Source organism: Conger conger, chromosome 8 (assembly GCF_963514075.1).
Source record: "Conger conger chromosome 8, fConCon1.1, whole genome shotgun sequence".
In the NCBI taxonomy this organism is placed as follows: Eukaryota; Metazoa; Chordata; class Actinopteri; order Anguilliformes; family Congridae; genus Conger; species Conger conger.
Window position 1 is genome coordinate 13110753 of NC_083767.1, and position 27695 is coordinate 13138447.

Here is a 27695-nt window from a genome sequence, read left to right on the forward strand (position 1 = left end):
GTTATCAAAAAGCCATTTTACCCTTGGTATACATAACAAATCACAAGGAGTTTTTTTTGGTCAGTGGCAGAATAATTAGCCACTTCCTGATCCAGATGAAGTGCTGCCATAATCAGTCTGTTCCCAACTCAGTTGTTGAAGGACACATTATCCCATCAAATTACTTTGCCTTTTCCCCTCACCTCCCAGCTGGTGTGATGCACAAGTTCCAGGGCACTGTATTAAATATCCTAAAGGGACGTACAAGTTCTCCCCCCTGAAAAATTAACTTGGACCTAGTGACTCACAGAACCATGGGCCATTGTTCAGCCCCCTTACAATGACGCCCCAGTGAGAGGTTTACGGCCCTCAGCGACAGCTGTGTTTTGAGCACAGTGCGTAGTGTGGCCAGGCAGCCAGGTGGCAAGCACTTCCTGAGTTACTGCAGCGCTACCCCATACAAACCCCCCCCGCCCGCCGCCGCCTTCACCACCCCTTGCCAATTGCCTAGGCAACCAGATGTCTCAGCCGATGGGGTCAGTTCAAATGGCGCAGAACCAAACACATGTCGCTCGGCCAGTTCTGAGTGAGAAGACTGTGCAATAGCAATGTTATACCAGGGTGTTGCCGACTGCACGGAAACCCTTGACATCTTGGTCGGCTTGGGTGCGTGTGATTTCGAAAGGAACCGTAAAATGGCAACACGAACAATGTGCGTGCTGCTCCCAATTACTGGAACATGGAGTTTCTAGTAAAACTATGAAAGCCAAACAGGACCAGGCATTAGAGTCAATGGACTTAGTGTTCAGTGTTCTCCTCCTAGTGAATGCTTACATTTGCTACGGAAATCAGGGGACAGCGGAACAAATAAAGTACTGTAATAAATGCATTGTGTATATAATGACTGCAATACGTGTGTAAACAGCCTTTGCTTCAAACAGGTGGTGTTAAATAAAGGTTGAAATGGCAATAAGTTCTTACAAGATTAAGAAAAGTCACACATATGAAATTGGATAAATTTTAGGCTACAATGGTACCATTTTATTTGCCGTGCTTGCTCAAGCAGCCCCCATTTGTGGAGCCCAGCTGAGCAATAAATAAAACAGACCCAGGTATGAAAAACTTGCAATAAAATTTATTGTAACTCACAGTCATTTTTTTTGAGTCATACACGTGCAACATTGTACTATAACAGTAGATCAACACGGCTGCACATTATTTACATGTTCTTCTATGTAACAAAATAGCAATATAGTAACTCTGCTGGATAGTGTACTCAACATTAACATTAGTAACAACCCCCTTACCAAGAGCCATTTTGGATAAACACAGAGGACAGGCTCTTTATATCCACCAAAGACCCAGCAAACACAATGTCTTCACAACGTTGCGGTCACGTTGCAAGTAATAAAACGAAGTTGAAGTTGCTACAATTTGCAGCAACGCAGTGAGGACGTGTTAGCTGGGAGGCAACTTTAGAACAATGCACCATTACACACTCCATAGCCTGCTCCCCTTCATACACAGCGACATTCTCAAAAACTATTCAGATTTTTAGCTCGTATTTTTTTTTTTGTCTGCTTTCCTCTCTCTCTCAAGGTTTAAAGTGCATTATGGGAAGGTGTCTGCAACCGGTTTAAAAAAAAGAAAAAGGAAAAGAAAATGGTAATAGACAGGCAGAAGAGGCATTTTTTTCTATTAAGAAATGAAATAATTTAATACTTCACAAAAACAAGCCTGGGAAGAACATTTTAGAGGACATCCAAGTGCATTAGCGTTTGTTGAGCCGAGCGTTTGTTTAGCAGCAGATGAAATGCTTAATTATCCAACATCAATGTCACTGAGAAACATCTCTGCCACTTAAATAACCAATTTTTTACGAAATTATATATTTCCTAATATTTGCTAAAATGAGTGCTATCTACTTTCAAGTGTGATTTGGCTAACATACGCAAATGTCAGCTTGTAAAATGAAAAATATAGATGTTAAGGACAGCAAGACAACACAGCTTAAAAGTACATTCCATTGACATCACTCATTTGCTTTAACCTCTATCATTAATATCCCGTTTCCCTTGGCTGCACGGTCACACAGGACAGCGTACTGAGGTGTCCACATCTGTAGGCCACTGATGGACATTTCCACTACCGTCATTACAAAATGTAAACAACTTGTGGAAAGAGTTGCACAAACAGAGAAATCTGATGGAAAAAGGAGAGTTAGCATGACCTGTGTGTTCTGTACAAATACTTGAAAAGCCAACCTTCCTCTTAGTTCATACAAAAAAAGTTGGTGGTCTATCAATACAGATGGCATTTGCCAGATCAGTAACAAACATATAAACGTGAGCAAACCGGGTAGACCGTATGTGCAAAGAAACAGTGCAGACTGCATTATGATGACAATAAACCAACGATGCTGTGGGATCTGCAGCATAAGAGGAGGGGTTCCACCTCCTAGCCCACACCACTCATTCTCAGAACTGGGGAGGGAAACTGAATCGACTATCAAGACCATTACTAGTTGAAGCAGATGGTTAAGTGCCTCGGCTTCAATGAAAGCATGCAAACACTGCAGCCCTCCAGGACCAGGGCTAAGTACCCCAGGCATTAGAGCAAAACAAATGGCCATCATATACTCCTGCTCCAAAGATTTAGAGTCCACTGGGGTACATCATCAGAGTTTAATTGCTGCTTTTACCTAAGAATCAATGCCAAACACTTGTAGTCGGCTTCCAACAGGAATGTTCCTTAATAGCTGTCTACATAAAATCTCACACCTCAAATATGAAATGACTACAGGAACAAAAAAAGCAAACATAACATTGCTCCTACACTGCTTGCCTGCATACTCCAAAAATACTGCTCATTTAATGCACACCATGGTATGTTAGCATTGGTTGTACAAGCTGCCAGATTCCCCCAAGGAATCTGCAGATAAACAGACCAGAGTTCTCACTTCCTCCTTCCCTCTCTGATAAACAGGATGAGGAAGCCACTGGGAAGAACATACTGGACATACTGGAAGTATTATTGTGACATGAGCACTCTCACTAACAAGTCCTTATGCTTCTCAACTGCAGGTCTGCAAGACCTGAAATCAGCAGTTGCGAGGCATTTGTAGGAATGAATGAATTCACTTCATTAAAACCTCTTCAGCTTTTTTGAATACATTAAAAAAAATATTTCCAATCTACCTTTACCTGCCCATTAGAATAACATACAGCTACCTATATGGAGCCACAAATCCAAGTAAAATCTAAATGTACACCACAAGTGGGAAGATATATCCACCATGAAAAACATATTTTTACCAATGGGTTTGTTACGATAGAATGAGGGACAACAAAATAAAGGAAGCCAAGGAATACACAAACAAAATAAAAAGTACAAATCAATACTGGTGCTGTGCTTGGATTTCAAAAGGGAGCTTGCAGCAAGAAAGAGGAGAACGTCAATAATCATGTGCTTTAAATAATTGTTGGGTAGAGGTTCTGTTAGTTGCTCTGGGGAATAATCTTGTTAGATTTATTTGAGACGTGTGCTTGTCTGATCAATTAGGCCTATGAGTGGACAGTGGGTGAGGGTATATCAAGACTCAAGACTAAGACTCCACCCTATTATTCGAAGGGCCCGGGTATGTGTAAATATACAGAACCATCTCTTCCATTTTAACTAACGGAAGTGGGGTTGATGCCCAAGGATGGTGGTCCGATAAATTATGAGCAGGATGTGCTATGTCAGACCAAAGACTTCAGAGAATGGGCAGTACTTGCTCACTAATGCAAATATCCTTTTAAGGGCGAGTGACTTTAAGTAAGCAAACAAGGTCTCAACACTGTAACCGTAGTTAGTTTGGTTTTCAAACCATCATGAACTTGCTTGCTCACTTATTAAAGGGCGTACTAGGTGCCTTACAACCATGAAAAATGGCCTTAAGGAATTGTCCTTTTGTTTATAATGAAATGCCTACGATAGAAAGCAGTGGCTCTGGGCGAAAACAGCACTCAGACGTCCATTAGCATGGGTTTGGCTCAAATGAAGCAGGTCTGTGGAGGGTCAGTGGAGAGGCAGCCCTATGCATGAGTGACTCCATCAGGCTTGTGATGCAGTTCAGGTAGCTAGTCCCAGCCCAAGGGAAAAGCACATGATCTCCAATGCAGTGTTTGCTCTTTCCTAATAGAGCTGTATACTCATGTGTTTCATTCCGTTAAAACTGGCACAGTTTACAGATAAAAAGTAGCAAGTATGCTACATTAAATCATGTGAAATGCATATTTTCTAAGGAGCATAAATATTTAATGCCACAGAAATGTGTCCTAGCTTTGGTGGGTGTATTGAACATACTTCACACATTCTCATTTTTAATGTTTGAATCCATTCCAATGCTACCAAGGACCGTCAGAAGCAAGAATGTGTGTCGAGTGTGTAGGTTGAACTAGTTAAAATAGCACTGAAGAGACCCGGCAGTTTAACAAAGAGGAAAGACTCGCATTTCACACGGCACTCACATCTGAGCAAGTTTTGATGAATCACTTTATCGAGCATTCCCTCGCTCGTTTGGCTGTTTATTTACAGATGAAAGAAGGTGTTGGTTTTTCATAGAAACTTGATGTAAAAAGGGGAGACATTCTGCTATAAATGTATCCAAATTTAATACTGCATGAAATGACGCAAAGCATAGCAGAATGCGACTTTTACGTTTCGAAATAAAACGTTTACCGTTTCCTAGCAACCACACGAGGCAATGTGTCTGTGGTATGCGCGATAACTAGTGTCATTGAGAATTAGAACTAAATGCATTCCGTCAGCATTCTGTGCGTGCAGTTTCGTATATGACAATAACAAATGCAGCTCCGCCATGACATCGATATCAGCCTCCACAGAGGCACCAGCTATCAAATGATCAAATAACAAATCAATATTTTCCATTCCAGCCCAACTACGTTTGGGTCAAATCATTACTGATGTTTGTTTGTTTGTTTGAACTACAGTTGTAGTCAGATGCCGACACAGCTTTGGCGACTACAGTCACATGGTGAAATGGCAAAATCAAATGATCTCAGACCTTTTGAACTATGAACTGCATCTTTGGTAATGTGCGCAAATAGAAAATTTGGAAGGAGGGAGTGGTGGTACAAAACAGCTGTCATTAATATATGACCCCAAAACACACTAATTCACTTTACCAAACTCCAATGTGACAGTATACAATATTCCTCCTCTTTTCTTTATAAAAATAAAACTTCTCTTACTAAAATAAATGTCATTTGACTACATTTCCTACCTCATACCAGTTGGTTCATGCTGAGATCGGATTCTACACACATTTACTTTGACCACGTCATGTCAATTGCAATGCATGAAGATTATATAATGATGATGAACAAAATGCTCACCAAGCCAACAGTTAATTATTATGAATTGTGTTCCTCCTCAGGAAAAAATATTAGAAATCTATACCATCATTAAATAGTACAAATTAGTGCTTATCTGGGGAGAGTTGACAGACCTCACGTTTATACAGATTTTGTAACATCAATCTGAGAACTCAGCTTCCAACGGTTCTCATGAAAGAAAGACATGGCTGCTTAATATTAGCATCAGGTGTGTGGGGGGTAAATCCTGATTTAAAATGAGTTATCTGTCTGCATGTAACTTTCTGCTCAAACACATATTCATACCAGCTATCTGATAAAGCCCCTCCTCTTTCATGTAGACTCCTGTATTGAAATCGATACGCTGGCTTGGGCAGCCCTATGAAATCTAGTCTGAGGACTAACACTTTCAGTTTTTACAGAGTCAGGTCGCACAGTCCGTCCGTCCACTCACAGAACCGCCTGAATTTATTTGAATGCGTAGGGTATCCAACCAAACCCGAATCCTGAAGCACTGCTCTCGTTTTTCTTAAACAAATCCGACTCCATAGACAGCATGGAAATGATCTCAATGTCTTTAAAATGCAAAAGAAACCCCCCCCCCCCCAAAAAAAACACTTTGTAGGATATGCCTGTCGAGTTCAGTTTTCAAAATTTGACCTTTTTATTTTTAGATATTTGTTTTGTGGACACCCCCTCATTTGAAGGGACAAGTCAGAATGATCTCCAAGAGCCGAAAAATACACCCTAAACTGAATTGTTGGCAACCTCAGACCATCGAGGCTCAGGGGTGGGGGAAGGGGAGGGGTTTGGCTCTTTTTTTGGATCGTGATGGGAATGACATTCCAGGCTCCATCATGGAAAATACTCCTCACCACCTCTGGCAGCAGAACGGTGTGGCACACCCACTTTTTGATTGTTACACCAAAATGTGTTCCCCCTGGTCTACCATGATTGTACCGCGCCCTCCTAGACGAACGCTTGCAAATGTCTCCGGCACGCACATAATTGGAAGTTTGGCGCTCCAGGGCAGACTCAAAGAGCAGGGACGGTACTGCACAGACACCGTCCAAGAATCACAGGGGATAAGACTACCAGCAGGATTCCGATTGGTTCCAAAAAAAAAAGTAAATAAAAGGCAGCTCTAATTTACCATTTACACTTCTCCCAAAATAAAATGGAGGAATAAGTTTTAGCTCACAAGGTGCACTTTAACTTGGATTCCCTGGAATTGTTCGATTAGAATCAGTAGTGTTCAGGAAAGCAGACTTGCTAGCTAGCTTGAGGGATTCTTGGACAGTAGTGTATAGAAAGGGTTCAAAGTCTACAAAGCGCTGTGGAAAGCTGAAAGAAAGACGCGTGGTCTAACACTGTGGCCAGGGCCCTCTGTAATCCTAAAGCTGGGGATCTGCTGATGCTGGTTCACACAGGCACTCATTTTGACACTCAAAGCAAACACTTGTGTACAGAAAAAAGTTGAGTTTCATACTGGTACATTTTGGCAGTGGCTTTTCGGACGTAGCAATTGAAACGGTTACATTTCCATGCCTTCTAGGGGAAAGGGGATTAAACGACACCCAGAAGTCTCTACTACAGCCCCTCTTCCAGAACTAAACAAGCTGCTTCTCTTCTGTCCACATTGTCCAGCCGGGAGAGGAGAGCTTGGAAACGAAAGGAGAAATCAGGCATGGTGGAAGTTAAACATACTGTGTGCAGCCCCAGTGAGGTCGGGGCTATGGTATCTCATTGCAGCGGAGGCCATGAAGAAAGAAATAATATAGCACTGTGTTTCTATTGCTTTTCCTGTCCAGAGCACACCACTGTGCTCAGGCTCCCCTTTCCTTTGTGGTAACACACACCGCCCTCGCGTAAACAATGTCTCGCCCCCACTCACACACGGGCCGGGTGGCTCCTCGCCCCGCCCGTGCCGCTCCGCCCCGGGGCCCCTCACGACTTGACCTCGTCCTGGGCGTGGTCCGAGGTCAGCTCCACGTTGGACAGGCACACCTCCACCGGCAGGATGAGGGAGGTGCTGCTGGAGTCGCTGCTCGCCATGGGCTGCTGATCATCTGACGACACAAAGCAGACTGAGACCGGGGACGTGCAGACACATGCACACAGGCATACACACACGTACGCATACGCACACACGTCCACATACAAGCATGCACACACATGTGTATACACACATGCACACACACATCCACATAAGAGCATGCACACAAAGACACAAATACAGATACAATCACACGCGCACACACACACACGTCCACTTACAAGCATGCGGGCACGCACACACACACACACACACACAGACAGACAGACACACTTTTGCATATACACACGCACGTCCACTTACAAGCATGCGCGCACGCACGCACACACACACACACGCGCACGCACACGCACACACACACACACACACACGTATGCATATACGCACACACATACACACACACACACATCCACATACAAGCATACACGCATGCACACGCGCACACACACGTGTAAACACACACATTCACATGCTCATACAGGCACATAAGCGCACACACACACATACACACACATCTACATACAAGCATGCACACACACATATGCATATGCACATACAAGCACATACATGCAGACACACTCACAAATGCACACACTCACAGTCAATGGAATGGAATTATTCACTCTAAGTTTATAATTGTATGAGGGAAATCACACTGCTTGAGTGCCACCAACCCAATGAGGAAACTACAGGAAGCTTTCAAAAAGTTGATACACACAGAACATTTTTTTATTAAAATGCAAGAGCAACAAAAGTGTGGTTAATGACAAACTGCGGCCCAGAATGCCCCACTCAACAGTCGCCCGCTGTTGTAGGCCCGATCTGCATGAACGGAGGACCAACAGACATCCCATTAGCCATGTGCAGGAATTCCCAGCACCTTGAAGGGTACAAGTCTGCGTCCCCATATTTATTTTGAGGTTAATAACTTACAGCCCAAGCCTACAGTCATAATACAAAGACAAAATAACAATAATAGCACACAGAAAACAGCCCCTAGAAAGTAGGTCAAAAACATGTCATTCCAATCTACGATATATGTCTGACCCAGCTTGACTCAAACAAGACGGCAGCAGAGAAAACTCAAAAGCATGCACTTTTTATGGCGGTGATACACGCTTAGAATGCCGCTGGGACAAATGAAGTGCCCTAACGACGCTGAGAGCAGTAAGTCACGCTTAACGGCACGTGGCACCGCCCTTCACCCACAACCAGAGGGGCGGCCATGTTTACTCAGACATTCTTTTCCTGGCCTGGGATCCCGGCACAGGGAGGAACGCGAGCGGGACCTGGTGAACCGGCAAGGTCAGAGGTCGCGGTAGATGTCAGGGGTTAGCGCTTGGAGGAGGCCACACGGAACTATATCCCGTAGGCATGTGGCCAGTTTAGAGGTTTTACAAGCCAAGAGAAAACTGCAGGCATCAGGCAAAGAATGGGGCGATATATATATATATATATATATCTACAAATATAATTTCACACAAAAGTAGATGTCAAACGTCTGAAATCTGTTTGAAGTCTTATCATCTGTTATTTACATTTTAGTCTTTAACAAATGTGAATTGTATCCGGTATATATGCATCTGTAAGACGGCACCTGATAAGCTGAATGTTCTCCTGGCTGCCATATGGTAGACAGCAACATAAACGTGTTAGAGGGAAACGGGGGAAAAATGGACACGAGTCATCCAAAGTGCTTTTTAATAGCTTATGAAACCGTGTTTGTAGAAAAGGAACCCATCAATCACAAAGCAGAGGAGACAAAGGGAACCAAATCACTACCTTTCTCATTGATTTACTAAAGCAAAACAAATGGATAAAACAGATGTGTTTTCCTGAGGCTCAGTAACCCGGTTATACTTCATCCACAATTTAGTTTGCTTACATAACGTTAGGCCCTTTGAGGTCTCTTAATGGTACCTTTTTCTTGCCTCTGTTGCCATCTAAAAGGTGTGTTTAGAACTGAAATCTAAAAGCTTACACATTTGTAAGGGGGAAAATGTTACTTATTTCAATTACTCTAAAGGACAGCTAGAAATGTGTAAACGTGAGCGTGTTACGTGCGAGCAGCTGTGTTTCTAAAGATGACCTAGCTGTGGTTGACAGGAGTCGTCCTTGGGGAATGTGAGGCCTGGGACCGATTAGGGCAGAGGGGAGACAGGGGGGCTAAACGCAAAGATGGTGGGATACTGGAAAAAAGGACAGGAGGGGCTAAAGTCAGTTTTTGTGCAGAAAGGAAAGATTAAGCATTTGGTGGAGGTATGTGAATTCATACCTTTTTTCTGAACACAACACTGTCATGTATAAATGATCACAATATACTACAGAGGCAGTGTCGATTTTGAGAACATATCACTCAATTTTTCAAATGTATTTTAGCCCAAGTTAAATGACTTCCTTATGACAGAACTGTATTGTAATTAATTTCGAGCAACATCTAACAGATTTTAACACAATCAATGCATGCACAAGATCTACAGTGTATGCTACTAAACAATACTATTCTGACTGAATTAAGTTGTGGCGATGACCTTTTTTGTTGATGTCAGCTAATCAAGAAAGCATTTGCACGCAACGCTTAGAAATCGATCAGAACAATTAAGGCAGCGTATCTAGAAGCCATTTGTCTCATCCCACATCGTGTCATCTCATTAGAACACAAAGACTCTCCACTTCACTCAGATTTACTACCACAATGACGTTGAACATTGACTCGCGCTTCTGAAATAGCAGTGCTTAAGTATCTGCTTCAAAACGATCTTCACTTGATACGCAGTGCAACTTTAACCAGACGTATGATCTACTTATAAATCACAGCGTAAAGAGACAACTGATAAGGATTTCAGAATGAATTCAAGAAAGTATTCGAAACGGCAACACAGATTTCTTACTCAGCGCTTATGCACGCTATTTTTCATGCACACTGTACCTGTCAATACAGCCTTATGCCACAGCAGATAGCTCTCTCTGCCCATCTTACTGTACAGGCAAACGATCCTGCTAAGAGAGGTGCACTCAATAAGACAGCATTGAGCAGAATCGCAGTTTCTGCTGAATATCACACAACACGGGCAGCCATGGGATCTCCATTACCGCACAGTGCATTACAGGCCTCCAACAAGAGACTGACCTGCAGTGTGCGATTCTCAATCGCACAGTACATCTGGGGTCGGGGCCAAGAATAATCTACCTCTCAGGCAGACAAAAACCAGCTCCCCACTAACCAAGGTTGGCCATCCAACTGAACTGCAGCCACTGTGTATAAATCCCACCCCTACCGAACAGGCTCCATAGTTCCTGTAAAAAAGCACAGATCTATAGTTCCAGTAGATAAGCATATCTTTGCTGAGGTTTTCTTGAATTTTAACCAATGCCTTTTTTTTTTTTCATACAAACTCAATGTCCCAATATGTCACAATTTGAATGTAGCCCTTTCTGAATGACAAAGTATGCTCCTGTGCAGACTGTTCTATGCAGTTCATTTTACGGCATTATAAGAAAACACAAATAAATGTTATGCATTGGGAGCTCCAAAAGATGGTACTCTAAAAGTGAAACTCTTCACCTACACAGTAAAAGACCTTACTCTTTAATCTCTTATGACCTAGGACGTACAGAGGAAAAAACGTGCGGTAAAGAATAACCTGCTTTGGTCTCAGGTTCTGGTTCCCCGAGCTGGAACTCCACTAAGCGCTCTTAAAGCGGTCTGCTCGGCTGATAGAGAGACATTGAAGAAGAACGGGGCCGCACCGCTTTAGAATAATTATAGCCTGTCTTCTCCAGCGCTGGAGTCAGTGGGCGCGTCGCTATAGTAACGGCTCCAGATGGTGGAGTTAGGCTGAGTCCAGCAGGGCAGTGATGCAGGGGGGCTGACACACACGCAGGGAGACGGCCTCCATTACGCGCTTAACTCCCGCTCGCAAACACCAGCCGAGGGCCGTCCCAAACCCCGCATCGCCAGAAACACCCCTCTGAACGGCTTCTTCAGTGGGGTGCAGTTTTACAGGAAAACCTGTGTCACAAGAGACAGCATAATTCCTTAAATTCTTCCTTTCATAACGATGCGCTTTGCTTTCGGAAAGTTCAGGACGGATGGTATGTCTGTGAATCGGGCAGGCGGCGACATTGCAGCCACAAGGTGGCGCTGTGTGTGCAGGTTCTACCCACAATTCTTCACATATTTCTTTTTTTCAATGTGTCCCGTAATCGCTGGTGGCGTGCCCCTGCACAGTTGGTGGCCACGCATAAGAACATTCCAGGATTTTGGAATTGTTTACTGAAGAAATATAAAGGTGAGGGAACTGCTCCCGGGTTGAATTAGCACAGGCTCAAGGGGGCAGTGGTACTGTCGACGGGCCGGATATTCAGCTAATCCTTGTGGTGTTAGTAAACAGCCGAGGCTCTGCCCCTGGGCTGGGCTTCCTCCTTTGACCCAGGCCAGGATATCACCGCTGCTAACATCGGTCCACTTCTAATGAATAACGCTCGCTCTCCCAGCTTTTAGGCAACGGATGCAGCATCAGACGACTGCAGAGCTAAACGCAGCTGGGTTCAAGGCGCAATTCACTAATTTGTGTTGCATATAACATATTTCAGTACTGTAAATATACAATATGAAATCTTGTTTCAATGGATTGCAGAGAAGAGTCCCTTTCATCTTCATAGCAAAGGAGAGATAGCCACTGTAACTGAAGCAAGTTCCGGAAACAGGAGTGTGAACAGGAGGTGAATGTGCCACAGAAGCTATGCAAGAGTACTTGCTTGTACACTAAAAATTAGGTTCCTTCTTCCAAATTCAAATGAGACTTTCTCCATTTTTGGCACTGTACTTCAAACGAGCAGCTCTGAGCTAATATTTAGCATAAGGTTGGAGCTACAAAGATTAGTTAGCTGGACGAAGATTATGCTACTGCATTAAAGCTTTGCCATGTAAACAAAATTACAGGCGAGAGTGTAAAAGCACTGGGGCTTACGCAAGAGTATTAGTGCTGAGCACCACCTGTGTAAGGTTATGGAGGCCTGCTTAGTCTCAGATGTCATTGAGCTCCACTGCAAAAGCTAGTGTCCGCTCACTCAGGCCAGCACTTATGCACTTGACAAACCTCACTGTGTCTTCATCCATGGGCCCCTATGGCCATTCGTATGGTTCCGTTTCTCACTCAGTGACAACCATCGACACCTTCACTCAAAACAGCCCCAGCTGAATAATGTCACACTGCTTATACTGTAAGTAACAAAACAAAAGAAAACACTCTTCAATAATCGCCTGTAAAGATGCACATTTGTTAAAAGGCAAAACAAGTGCAAAAGCAAATTTCAAAATTTCAAATTTGAAAAGTTAATAAAAACGGTTTAAAATAATTTAGGAAAAATTACCTTTGAGAAATGTATTTTGGGATGGGAAAGCAAGAATTTTGCAAGACTTCCTAAATGCAAGGAAATTAAGATAAAAAAATAAATAAAAACTAATTTTCCTCATGTTAACCACAATAATAAAACGCATTCAGTCCATTGATACTACCTACTACCCAAAGGTCATAAAACAGGTTAGCTTCAAAATTTGCCAAGTAACCTTTGAGTTACTTGGCAGGCTACTCTACACAACTCTATACACAAGCATTTCTAGGTGAAAGGGCATATTGAGTCGATCAGCAGATCAGAACTTCTACTCAGCCATCGGGAAATGGGTAACAAAAAGATGTATAACTGTCATTAACCAAAATAATGTATCCACATATCACAGCCCTGATTCAGTCCGTGAAGCAGCCTGTGGGGGAGAGAAGCTTATTACTTGTGAAACCCAACAAAATGAATTAATAAATAAGAAGGTAATAATCAACAAGCTAATCCCTAAGTAAACACTGCCACTGGCAATGGCCACAAATCAGGTTGGATTTGTTTGTGACCTGCAAAGCAACAGAGCAGGTTTCTTCTATCCAGAGAACGACAGGCTGAACTGTAGCGGGGGGAGTATGTCTCTGGTGCTATGTACGGCACACAGGGCAGGGCACTGAAAGCACTGCATCGTGGTGCATCGATTGCCTCTCATTGGCCAGAATCGTCGATTCCTGACCACGCCACCGGAGTCCCTGGGGGCGATGCATAATTGGCCACACTGTTGCCAGGGGAGCGAGGGTTTCCCCCGCCTCATCATGCCAAGCCAGTAAGTGGCAGATGGGGTGTACACAGTTAGCCTGCCACAGCTGTGCAAGAATGTGCAGTCCACAGTTACAGGCTTACTGGCACACACACTGGCAAACACGCACGCACACACACTTGCACGCGTGCACACACACACTTACACACACACACACACTTGCACATACACACACACACAAATGCACACACACTTGCACGAACACACATGCTTACATACACAGGAACGCACACACATACCCAGTCACGCACGCACGCACACACACTTACTGGAGTCCATGTTGTGGCTCTCTCCGGCCTGCACCAGGCTGTCGGGGTCAGGGAACACCTGCGGGAGAGCCACCATGCGGAGGCCCGAGTCCATCACCAGCGAGCTCTCGTTGACCGTGATGTCACTAGCGCCCGTCACCGCGTTGGTGGGTGGGCCCCCGATGGACACCTCGTAGTCCGGCGGGATGTCGTCCATGCAGTCTGCGTTGGGCTGGGGACAGCGGACACATCCGTGAGGGTAGTCACGGTAACCGTTCTCAGGTGTCCCTGTGCTGTACTTACAGGGCAGGAGAACAGTCACAGCCTTCAACTACATAAACAGCACGATGTCCACAACGGATTCTGAATTCGGCAAAAAAAAATGTTCACAGTGTTAAATCAACTCTCACAGAGTACATATAGTCCCTATTGGACCGCATTTCATGAATCTTTATTTACACAGAGTAGGTTGAATGAGCAGGAATGCTCTTTTGCAGCAACGCCCAGTTACTGCCGCCCCCCCCCCCCCCCCCCCACCCCACCCCACCCCACCTCAAATCTGCATGTCTATTGTATTGTGGGAGGAAACCGGATTCAAACCCAGGACCTTCTTGCTGTGAGGCAACAGTGCAATCCACTGCCGCCCTGTTGAACTGTTAAGAGCTGAACGATGTGGTTAACCAGCGTTATGTAGCGTTATGCTTAGCGTGGCGCAGCCCTGCGCACCACAGCTGGAGGTATGAGAGCTGCTTCGTCCCACAGAGACTCACAGGGATCCCCAGCGCCTTCAGGATGTTCATCTTGCACATAGGGCACGTCCGGTGGTCCAGAAGCCAGGGGTCCACGCAGATCTTGTGGAAGAGGTGCCTGATGGGGAATAGCGACACGTGGCAAAGACATGCGTGAACAGGGGACATGAGTGCAGGAAACTCCCTCGCCCGTCATACAACCCCACCGCTAGAGGAACGCAGATAGCATTCATCACCGCTTTTGTCAAGTGCCAGCAAAAAAAAAAACAAAGCAACAACATCAACTGCTGTGTGAAGCCACGCTTTAGCACAACATGATATTTACTTAGTTCATAGGCTCCTAAACACATGACGGTTTCTAGATGACCGTACTGAAATGCTGTAGGCAGCCCATACGCCATCATCCACATATTCATTTTCTCTAGGAAATATCAGGAGGGAGGGAAATACACGAGTGCTGTCACACATACAAGGATGGGGCTTGACGAATCGGAGATAAATGCTCGTTACTCGTGCAAAACTCTGTGAAAATGGTTTACAGAATTTGTAAAAATGTATCAAAAATAAATAAAAAAAATCTATTGAATCTGTTACGACCAAGCCAAACCCCTGTAACATCATTAAAACTCCAGCTGTGAAAATGGATTACAGAATTTGTAAAGCATAGCAAAAAAATAAAAAAATAAAAAAATAAAAAAATAAACCGCTCATGTCTAGTGTAGTTTTAAAAGTATGCAGATTATAGAATATGTCAAGGGAACTTTTAAGGAAATACAAAAATAAATAATAATAAAAATAAAAACAGGATCAGCCAAGATACAAGTGTCTCATTAACCCATAAAATACATAAGGCAGTAATAAACTTTTAAGGGGACTGCAGTTGTATCCTGCCTCGTCATGCCCCTGCAGTCAGCAGTAGCAGAATGTGCCGGAACACAGAAGCCCTCATAGCTGAAGCTGCTGAGACAAAGAACAGCCTCCTTACCTGCAGGGCAGGATTCTCACTACATCGTTTGGCTTGTAGCCTTCGATGCACACTGCGCAGTTGTCGAAATCCGACTCGGTTTCCTGAGAGAGGGAGAGAGAAAGGGAGGGAGAGAGAGGGAGCACAAAGGGAGTGTGCGCCAGAGGTGAATAATCCACAAAATCCTTCCTTTGTGTTCAGCACATTTGGCTGGATGACAAGCTGTTTGTGTTACAGCAAGACCTGCTTGTGATCGACCTCTTTGGTAGCACGTGATGCACAACAATAACGGCACCAGTGAAAAATGTAACAGAGAGATAACTGCAATGTTTTTCATTGTCATATCAGCTTACGCGCATGCACACGCACACACACACACACACACACACACACGCACACACGCGCCCACACACACGCGCGCATACACACACGCGCACACACACACACAGGCACGCACGCACATAAAGACACAGCTGGGGCTGCAGGTCTACCTTGTCCCCTTTCCTGATGGTTCGAACTTGCAGTTTACTGATGGCTTTCTTAGCAGCATCTCCAAGACGCCTCTGTAAAGATACAAGGACAACAAACAGAAGCAGATAATTCAGCCTCCCTTAAACAAAATAAAACATAAGAGTATGCTAATCTAATACCAACATGAATCATGTCAACATGCACACACGCCTACATGTACTATCCAACTGTCCTTACCTTCAGAGTACTGTACAGGGATACCCTCTAATGTCCGCACACACTAAAATTGAGAATCTGAAAAGCTTTTAATCAAAGCCGTTGGTGACACACTGAGGGTTTTAGTTGTTCTGATAACATAACTTAAGCTCCCGCAAGCTCCAATCAGCAACATAACGTATTCAACCTCTGGATTTGCAAATCCAGCCACCATGCTTGCCTCGCTAAATGCACGCGTCTGTTAGCCCTGACGCACTTCGGAGGAATTTGGATTGAAGACTGTGGGAGGGGCACCTTGGCAAAAACTCATCACCCGAGAAAAGTACATAAAATGACAATGTACATAAATTGTTGATTGACCGATCTACCAACAAAGCTTCCATACTGCTATTAACTCTGGGACTCATTTCATCAGTAGGTAGTGTTAATAAGAAAAATGGCTCAAACATAGTGAAACATCTTGTTTCTCATTCTGCTACCAGAATGCAGATCCTTGCACTCTTCATAGTAAAGGCAATTCTTTCTTTTTTTTTTAAATGAGCATGAGGTTTCATGAATCTGAAAATGAAAACTGATTCATCGTATTATAACTGGCTTGTGTTGCGTCCTCCCAACTGATCATCAGAGCATTGAACACATTTGAAATCTCTGGGCAGTTGGTAAGCACCTAGTCAGACCTCTCCTCTCTACGCTCCCCCCTCTTCAACACTTCCTGCCAGCCACAGTTCGCTCACGGATTTGGAGCAGCCTCTCTTTGAATATTCAGGAAGGAAATACAACAGGGGAATTTTTTATTGCTGTTTGTTCTGAACATTATTTTGTAATTATTATTATAGTAATATTCACAGAATCCAGTAGGCCATAAACATTTTAACATTGTTATCACTGGCTTACTGACAACTCCCACCATAAGCTATTCAATTTAAATCCACAAGACACCAGTATTTATCTTTGAAAAAATCTAAAAACAGATTACAATGCTAATCTGCTGAATCTCAACTGGGAGGTTTATATCGACACAGAGAAACACGCTTAGGCGGGAGGTTAATGTGCTTATTTTGTACAATTGAATAGTATATTACTGTACTCTGAACAGGCCTAACTGTGACAGTGACTGCTAATATATTGTGATATAGTATTACAGAACAAATGCCATTACATAACAGATGGTTTTACATGCCTTTGTCACTGTACAGTGGGTAAGATTGGCCCAAAAGGCCCAAAAGCTCCATATACAGCAGCATACCACTGTAAGAGCGTCCCTCTAAAGCAGCCTCCAGGAGCAGCCATTATCTCTGGCTTCCACTCACTAGAGCAACAGTCTCCTGTTCCCAGGCCAGTGCCTTTGCACCTCGGGGCTAAACAGCTCTCTGCTGGGGGACTGCCCTTCTGCAAGCTGCTCAGGATGGAGGGGAGGATTATGGGAGGTTGTACCTGGTTCCGGTCGCGGGCGTTGGCGTAGCGGAATCTCTGGATGTAGTAGAAGACCAGCCAGGCCAGGGAGATGATCATCAGTACGATGAAGGAGATGGAGACGAACACCACCGAGGTGCGGCTCACGTACTTCTGCAGGTTGCGCGTGCCAATGGTGATGTGCATCGTCACGGTGATGTTGCGTTCCAGCAGAGCCACGATCTCCCTGCCCTTGGGCTCCGGGATCATGATGGCTACAATGTCGCCCGCACCTGGGGGAGAGGAGGAGAAGAGCACTTTACTTCCTGGGGCTATAGGAAGAAAGGAGTGCTTTACTTCCTGTGGCTGTAGGAAGAAAGGAGCACACAAAGCAGCCCATTTTCATCTGTAGTCCCTAACCTGTATGTCTTTGGAGTAGAATAGAATAGAGAAGCTCTTTACTTCCTGTAGTCTGAAGAATAGATGAGTCCTTTACTTCCTGTATTCTGAAGAATAGATGAGTCCTTTACTTCCTGTAGTCTGAAGAGATTAACCCTTTACTTCCTGTACTAAGAAGATGAGAGGAACCCTTTACTTCCTGCAGACAGAGGAGGAGCCCTTTTATTCCTACAGGAAGTGATACAGAATTGGTATGTAGGTCATTACTAATGTAACCCTGGCCATTAGCCAAGACCGGTTTCTCTGAATGTGGAAACGGGGCCCGACTTCTAAACAACCAACACAGAAGATGGCTCAGCCCAGAACTTAGGGTTCTTACACGTGACAGACTTTGCACAATACATAAACTCTCCTCCCCCCGCCCCAACTACTGCGTCATTTGACCTTTGAACAAACGGCTTTAAAATAGTTCCAGCGCGCACAACCAGGGCACGGGCGAACAGAAAGGCAGCTTTTTCACACCGTGGATGAATTACCTCGGCATCCCAGATCGGGAGCAGGGTGAAATTAGAGCGAGGAGCTGTGATAACCCAGTCTACCTTCCATTTGGGTCAGCGGCTGCACAGTCTTGTGACTGCGAGCATCTGACTGGTCGCTCTGGGCACTGCACACGGTGCGGTGCTGCTCCTCCAACCCGGGCGAGCCACACGTTCATCCATCCATCCATTATCTGAACCCGCTTATCCTGAACAGGGTCGCAGGGGGGCTGGAGCCTATCCCAGCATACATTGGGCGAAAGGCAGGAATACACCCTGGACAGGTTGCCAGTCCATCGCAGAGCACACACACCATACACTCACACACTCATACCTACGGGCAATTTAGACTCTCCAATCAGCCTAACCTGCATGTCTTTGGACTGTGGGAGGAAACCGGAGTACCCGGAGGAAACCCACGCGAACACAGGGAGAACATGCAAACTCCGCACAGAGAGGTCCCGGCCGACGGGGATTCGAACCCAGGACCTCCTTGCTGTGAGGCCGAGCCACACGTGTGCAGGGATAATGTGCCCAAACTTCAGGGAGCCGTCTCTTAAAGGTACGGCAACTGTATGGCAACTGCACTCCTGCGCTAAACCGAAACTCAGTGCACTGATAAGCCCATTCACTCGGGTGTTCAAGTATCAAAGAACGTCACACCACCTACCCCCACAGAAATGACGACGGTGCAGCAGAAATCAGAACGATAAATGACCTGCGGCTAGTGGCTACTGTAGCCATAGAAAGTAACATCTGCACACGAAATGGCAAGCAATGTGTGACATGATGCGGAGACTGCTCCATTACATAATTAACGTCTCAAATGCACCCGGCTTGAAACGGCTATCCCACTTACGGCTGTAAGGCATTTAGCCAAAGCCAGGCTTTTATCCAGAGAGCAAACAGCACGCATCCCTGAGAGAGGAGCTCACACTGTAGAGCCAGACTACAAAGGCTTTGGAGCATCTTCAGATCAATGCACCAACTCATTTCAGTTGATTGGCGACCTATGAACTGTGAGGATTTGCTTTTAAACACACCATTAGGCACCTACAGTATATCCTCCACAGTTAAAGAGCCCATAAAAAAGGGGGGGATTGTGTATTCAAGTCTCATTTTTATGGCAATAATTTAGTCCTTTTCCACTGTATGTGTAGTTAGGCTAGTCATTATATTGCCAAATGAAGCAGTTCTCTAAAGGGAGGGGGGGGGTTGGGGGGACAAAGAGTTACTCATTAGTGGTCCGGGTATTATTAATCCTCGTTAAAATGTGATCAACTGCTTTTCATAATTACAACAATGCACTAAGGGATCGGTGTACACCACTAAAGTGGGATTGAAACCCCAGTTGTAGGAGTGCACTTGCATAGCACATTGGTTTTTATAGCCACATGGAAACACTTTGCGTTGTAGACTACCTCTGACCGTGGCCTCGGTGTGCAGCTCAGAAATGCATGGAACAGATGAGCACTAAAGCTGGAGAACTCCCTCTGACCCTACCCACTGACTCTCACTCAGGAGCATTTACCCTACCCCTAACCCCCCCTAAGGCCCCAACCTCCCCGCTCATGCTCCAACCCAGCTGCCCCAAACAAAGAGCGAGCCATGGCCAGGAGAACAGCGCAGCAAATCAGGCGATGTTCCAGCGCCAAGCTCGACGGGCATCACCGCGATCGAGATGTCTGGAAGAAATCAGTCTGGCCAACATTGCATTACTTACTCGCTTAGCACATTAGCCATTGCGTGCTACAAATTCTATAACGTCATTTCAGCATGTATTATCCACTTATAGCATGGCTGATACCTTACTGAAGCAAATCAGATCAATTACCTCATTCAAGGGAAGGGAACTGAGATTTCAACCAGCAATCATTGAGGCAAAAAAGACTTTAGTCACACACTAAAAAAAGACTTGATGAAAAGAGGGAGTTGGGGATGAAAAAAGAAATTGGCCTCTGACGTGGTTAAAAGTGAAGTATTTTTCTCCAGCGCAGGGACTAAGGTGCGTGTCACTAATCTTCTAAGTGTCTGACGCTGGCCTGGAATCTATATTTAAGCACCACAGGGACGGTGCGGGCTGATCCCCTTGGAAACGGCGTGGTGAAGTCCGAATGGCAGCGCTGGGGCGGAATGCTATGGCCCCCCGGGGCGCTCAAACAGCCATTTCTTCCCCCTCCCCAAACAAAGGCGCACAGGAGCACTTCAGGTTCTCTATACAAAATGGAGCTTCGCTGTCTGCGCCTTGCATCTCCGTGCAGTCCGCTTCACACGCGGCACGCACAGGTGACATAAGAACACCTTTACCGGTTACGCCACCATCTGATTCTGATCCGGATGCACACAACACAGCCCCCACTCCCTAATTCAATTCCACATGTAATCATATCAATTGTTAAATGCACACCATCAGGTCAGTGGAAAAAAAAAATGCCCCAAGCCTTCTGAAGTAAAAAAATCATAAAATCACTTTAGGTGACATAGATGAAAACAATGCAAGTGGATACCATTACCCTGGGTAATTTAAGAAGTCTCCTTGTCAATACGAATCGGCCCTGTTGGGTGATTATGGGTGTTTACATTTCACCAAGCTACCCTTTCTAGCATTCCTGATGGCCCCGTGAGGAAGCGAATGCATGGGCCTCAGATGTAGGGCTCTGCACATGGAGCACAGGGCGAGTGTGGGTCTGGGGCAGGATCAGCTGAAGCCAGAGCGACAATGCAGCACAAAGAGAGCACCAGGCAGCTAATCCAGGCAGGCCAGGGGAAAGGTCCTACAGGCGACCGGGCAAGTGTGTAACAGTGGCTATTCTGAAGGGGAAATCTAATCAAACCTCATCCTGATGTTACTCAGTTCTATTGACATTTAACCTGGTAGCAAAATGTGCACAATAAAGTTGCATTTTTAATGACAAAATTAAAAACTAATTTTTAAAGAATTATTTTAAGATGTGGCACACAAATTATTCCCCTCTCTCTGTTGGTATAATTATTTTTGATTTAGCTAATAATAAACATTTTTTAATAAAATGCTGATATAGCAAACTATACCTCAGACAGTTCCTTACATAACACATTCATTAACCAAATTAGGGTTAGGCCCCCTCAGTCTCTCTGTTCTGTAGTGTGCAAATTTATCCTGGAACATAGCCTTCTATATGACATATTACCATATATCCAAAAGAGGCTTTTGCATATTGGGAGCCTAAAGCAGTATGGATTACATGTTCTCACTAATGTGCCCATCTGGTGCAGTCTGAGGGATTACCAGTGAGTGAAAACCAACCAGGCACATAAAACACATCGGGCTCAAGACCATTGTTTTTCTCCATTGCTTTCTGCATTTAGAGGGATATCTCCATCCAAGATGTGTGTGACGGAAGTTAGAAATACAGACCACCATTCTAGAGAAGACTCAAAACTCAGGAAGGGGAGCGTCTCTCTGGGAGCAATCAGTCATGGACGCAAAAATAACAGTTAAAGCCGTTGAGCCAAAATAACCATCAGACAGCAAAGCGACAGCTGTACCAGCAATGGCAGAATGCCACACAAGCACAAGACGTCATCTCTGTGTAGTCACTTTCAAAACATCCAAAGTCTTTGAGGGACTCCTACACTTTTTCCAAGGACTTCAAAGTTGGTGCAAACACTATTTTAAAGGAGGCGTAAATTACATATTCAAATATTCATGCCCTGAGGAGCAATTAGCCTATACTGCATGGTAAAAATTAAAAACTGCTACAAAAGCAAATGATAAAAATATACTGCCGGTTTTGAGGAAGCATAACTGCAGACAAAGGGACTGTGTGCAGTACGTCGTTAGACAGATTCAACACACATCTTGCCAGTTCGGGCCGGGCAAGAGGGAATTGAGGAAGCTGTTAATTTTGGAAGCAGATTAGCGTGTTACTGCTGAGTGGCGTCTTTTGTTGGCAGGGTACAGGCCTGCGCACACTAGCGGATGCTGAATTACACTGACTTTCCGTGATCGCCTGCACCAAAATGGCAAAGGCTGAGGGACAGTGCCTCATACAGGGCTCCAGTCTGAGCCAAAATGGCTGTCGACTGCTTCAATATTCAACCGTGCTGCATTGAGAAAACAAGAAGGCCAATACTGCAACGCAAAATACAGGGTAGAATTCAAAGTTGGATGGAGGCCAAATTCTTTAAATGTCTTGAAAAATCTTTACAGGCCATGCCGATAAATGAAGGCATTAGTCCATTTGTTACATTGTAAAAGCAAATGGGCCTTAAATAAAAGATAATTGCTTGCACATCCAGTGTTCTGGTTGGTACGGGACCAAAACTGAAGCACTGAAATAATGCATTAAGTCCATCCTCAGCAGGGAGGAAAACAAAGGAAAGGCATGGTGTAAGGAACACTAAATAGCGTACAAGACTTCATTACACAGGGATCCGTTTCCTCCCAATCTACAGCCAGTAGGCTATAAACCGGCCTCTCTAGAACTAATCCCTAACGGACAGGTTAGAGACCATCTGGGCTCAATGCATATTAGGGTGCTTATACATTAAACACACTGAATTACGGACACAGGGCAGAACTTTAACATCACAATCATAAACTGGCCTCCATATATTTCCAAAATATATAATTTGGGCCTTCAAGCAAAGCCATCGTTTCTCTCATGTATACGTCAAATCACGGAAGCTAGTGCTGCTCTAACTTCTTTTTCAGCTCTTCAGTCTTTAAAGGAACTGCTTTGTTTTGCATTCTAATGACCATTCTGCTGATCTTAGTGAATTGACAGGAACTTAGGCCTGGGTTCAGGGCAATTTGTCTTTCAGAAACAAACTCAATCCTTAGGAGGGAAAAAAAGTACAGAAGTAAGACTGAAGGCGCCTTCGGAAGAAGTGTTTTCAGACTTGAAAACATTTCCGAAGGGAAAACACATTCCAAACGGGTGCTTAACCCCAGGGTTCCACTGCTAGACTCTCTGATATGCGGCAGTCCATTAAAGGGTGTAAAACCCACGGATATTGGACAGCTGGTTTCCATCAGCATTAAATACACCACGTTCCTTCCCCACAGTCTTGTCTAGAGGTACAGTCATGACAGTCCTTGATGCATGCCCCCAGTTCAAAAGGCAAGGAACCAGATGGAAAAGAAACTGCTCAAAGACAAATAAAACAAAATTTATCCTAGCCAGTAAGTACAAAGAATAAAATTGTCATCAAAAAACTTAAGCTAGATTTGTTCCATTAAAAACAAACACAAATAAACACAATACCTTGTGTAAATAAGACAGCTTTGGAGTTGCTGTAAGCTGTATTGCTTCATTTGGAAGGAGGTAGGCTACTGATGGGGGCCGATAGCTTAGCATAAAGACTGGCTTAACACGTTATGCTAACAACGAAATTGAGGCAGTGAATGCACAAAAATTAAAATGAAATCGAACATCTCGTCTACATTACATTGCATTACACGTGATTTGGCTGACGCTTTTATTCAAAGCGACTTACAGTTGATTCAGAATAAGCAGGAGACAATCCTCCCCTGGAGCAATGCAGGGTTAAGGGCCTTGCAAGGCTGTGCAGGTCTTATTGTGGCTACAGTGGGGATTGAACCACAGACCTTGTGGGTCCAAGTCATGTACCTTAACCACCATGTTACAGGCCACCCAAGTCTGGGTAAGTCAGAAAGAAAAGGCCCATTTCCCAGAATGTTGATGGTTTCCTTTAAAGGACAGTGGACAGCCATAGAACAAACTGGAATATCTGCATGACAGTGGCCACAGTGTGTTTGACCTCATTACTGCATTGTGGAATAAAGATGGCCCCCCAGGAGGGAGCAGTGGATTCAACCAATAGACTATTTATTCTGTTACATTGATTTACAGAAAAGTCTCTCAGCATTTCTTTGCAATCTACCATTAAGACATTTCTGCCTCCTAATTGTTTGGCCCTTCTTCATAATAGAAAAGGCTATCACCAAAGCATAACAACAGCATATGTTGTTCATTTGCTTCATACAGGTAAATACTCCCAGCAGACAATGCCAGACTAAGCAGATTCTTTCATGGTTTGAATAAACTGGCATGTGTGCATGGGAGGTAAACCTCTCGATTATTCTGTGAAAATAATCCAATTTGGTTGACTGTATCTGAGCTCCCTGACTTCTTCTGCACTTTCTCAGTCAGAGAATAAGCTTGAATTTTATCTGTGTGACACCGGATCCCACGTAGGCTTCGCAATGATGAAATTTACACAGCATTTGAACGACTAAACATGCTTAAATAACTCATTGCTTTGCGGGGAGACCAATGCTATTGTGAAGTGAACACCACCTAAGTCACTATACAAATAGCTTGCAGTTCCACAAATTGAATATCCATGTTACTATCATTATAGGGAAGACTACAGCAAATTTTAAACATGTTGCCTTCATTCCAAGATACAGCCTCAGCAAAGACCACAGAGTAAAGTGATGACCCAATTCAGATATAACTGCAATGTGTTTCATTTGAAACCATGAAGCAATCCTGAAACATACTGTCTATTCTATGTCTGGCAGACCAACATAGAAATTACAGGGATCATAATTACAAATACCATATGAAAATGCACATAAGTGTATTTATACTTAACAAAAATGAAGAGATATTTTGGCAGTCTAGCTTTGTTGTTGAATGCCTGTTGAACCCTACAGACCACGAATGTTAAATGGTCAGACCGCAAAAACACACCCTACACAAAGCTCCACTACCTTGCTAAGCAATCATCTCCTTGCAGAACAACACCCACAAGGACCAAGCCTATAGAGTGTTGTAATTATGACAATGTTCGGTTGAAGTCGCTTCACACCATGAGGTTAAAATTCAAATGCAAGAGTTGGGTAAAAAGACCTGTGAGCGAGTGACACACACACACACACACACACACACACACACACACACACACTTATTTTTTACCTGTGACAACCATCGTAGACCAGAAACTATAATTGTGTACACAGTAAAGTTATAGTACACATTTATTACATTGGTAAATCAGCCAACTCTGCAACAATTACAAATAAGAATACAAATAAGGTTAAAGGTGGCAATCTACAAACTTTTTAACGCGTTGTCCTCTCAATGTTACAGTACAAAAATTTTGCCTAATCAACATTGTCATTTTTGATACATATTCCGTGTCATCAAATAGAAGAACGATACTGTATCCTAAAGAAATAGCCAATCGCGCTCTCCACTATTTTTAGCATGGCTGCTACAGAGGTGTTGGAATGTTGGTATGGGTGAAAACATTCATTGTATTTACCACAGAATGTAGGTCTATACTGCACTGTTGAAACTATGCAGATAAACTGTATATGTGCTACACGTTCATATGCAAGCAGTTAAATGTACCTAGCTAACTGTGGGGACAACTGTTGCTAATTGTATCAGTGAGAAAGCCATAACGCGTGTTACAACAAGAAGAGTAAAGTAACGTTAAGGGGCCCTGCTTTAGAAAGACGCATACTGTCATTATAATAGCGTTCAAGACTATACTTGTCTGACTACAGAGCCGAAGGATAAAATAGAGGGCATCAAAAGAAAAAAGCAACCACAAAACGGGGGGACAGCCGCTAAAATGGTGGGACATATTACGGTGGTTTTCCGCATATAAAGTGGGCGGGCGGTTCTGCAACAGGTACAGTTATGCTTATGCCATGATGTCACTGCAGGGCGCCATCACAAAAAATATAGGGGGGGGGGCACTAAACTGGGGGTAGGCTAAAGTATTAGTATTAGCTACTTTACGTATGATGTAATTCAGTGTATAACTGACAGCTGTTTAAGAAGAACCGTACCCTGTTGAAAAAAACAGCTAAAGCTAGGTTTTGAAACAGCTGGTAGCTGGTTGACCAGTTAGACCAGCTCAACATGGTCCGAGCAGTTCATACTATGTTTTGAAACAGCTGGTCAATGACATTTCAAGATGGCCATAGCTGGATTTTACACCTGGTATAAAACGCAAAAAATGCGTTTTAATAAATAGCTAGAAATGCACATTATACAGCTATGAAGCTAGCTACAAGTAGGCAGTATGTTGTTGGCTGTGTTCTTAGTTGTGCTATGTTTTCTTATGATAGTTACTAACACTAACGTTATCCAGCTTGCAACCATTAAAATGTGTATGTTGTTAAAGTGCTAATTGTGAAGTAGCTACGATGGCAGCTAATATACTGTATTCACAAGCTCATGGCGCGGAACTTACCTTGATGGGGCATTGTGATAGTTTCATTGGCATTGCTGGAACCCACGTTAAATATGACGACTGCAGAAGCGTTTTGGCTTGCAGCATGACGGATTTTGTCTTTGTAAGTACAGTTCCCTTTGGCTATTAAAGCTACCCACGAGCTAGCATTAGCAGGAATCGCAAATTTAGTGTTCGGATCGCAAGCCTGTCTATCGTGCAAAAAATAGGGCATTACCACCATCCCCTTGGCATCCTGCTTCAGTGAATGTTCGCCATAGCGGCCACATTCGGTCTTCTCTGTTTTGATATCCGAAGTAGCAGGATCTATGTAGGTAATGTTTACAAATGCGGTGTACCATTCCTCTTTCTCCGCGACGGTGAAGTCCAGGCACAGCAAATGTACAAAACAAAAAGAGAGCAGCCATGTTGACAGAGCCAGGCTGCGGCAGGCTTGAATAAGGGACATTGCCATATCAATCCCGAGCCTATCGGTTCTCTGCTGCCGAGCAGACTCCTGTCTCAGTTTGTTTTCCTTGCCCCCCTTTCAGTATCTCTTTTTCCAAGTAAATAATCTTGATCTTCTTCTACACAAACCACACTGAATATATCAGTGTTAAATATGTAGAGCTTGCTATACCAAACAATCGCCGCCAACGACTGCTTCATGAGACGTTATTTCTGAACTGCTGGTTGCGCAGGGGGTGCTTTGTGCTGTCGATGCTAGCTTGCTACTGTCTTGTGAATTTGGCCTGTATTGGTCGGAGCCTGAACGGATAAAATATTTGAAAAAGGTTAATGGAATAGCGCCATCTCCTGGATTTTTGTACATTTTCTAATTCGAACCAAACGGATGTCATCATCATGTTACCCTACTCCTGTCCTGCAACCATAAACAGGGTGCTAATGCGGGGAACACATTCCAAACAATTCCAAGTAGAAGGAATTATT

General features: G+C 44.1%; 1 protein-coding gene across 1 annotated transcript; it reads right to left on the reverse strand.

Moving 5' to 3' along the window:
• Window positions 1-1094: 1094 nt before the first annotated feature.
• LOC133135306 (RING finger protein 150-like) lies at window positions 1095-27512 on the reverse strand. The gene is made up of 7 exons (XM_061252206.1): window positions 26766-27512; window positions 17653-17903; window positions 16023-16094; window positions 15553-15635; window positions 14589-14685; window positions 13840-14050; window positions 1095-7426 (listed from the first exon to the last, which is right to left on the reverse strand). The coding sequence occupies exons 1-7, from the start codon at window positions 27217-27219 to the stop codon at window positions 7305-7307; spliced, it is 1290 nt and encodes a 429-aa protein (XP_061108190.1). The 5' UTR covers window positions 27220-27512; the 3' UTR covers window positions 1095-7304.
• Window positions 27513-27695: the final 183 nt, after the last annotated feature.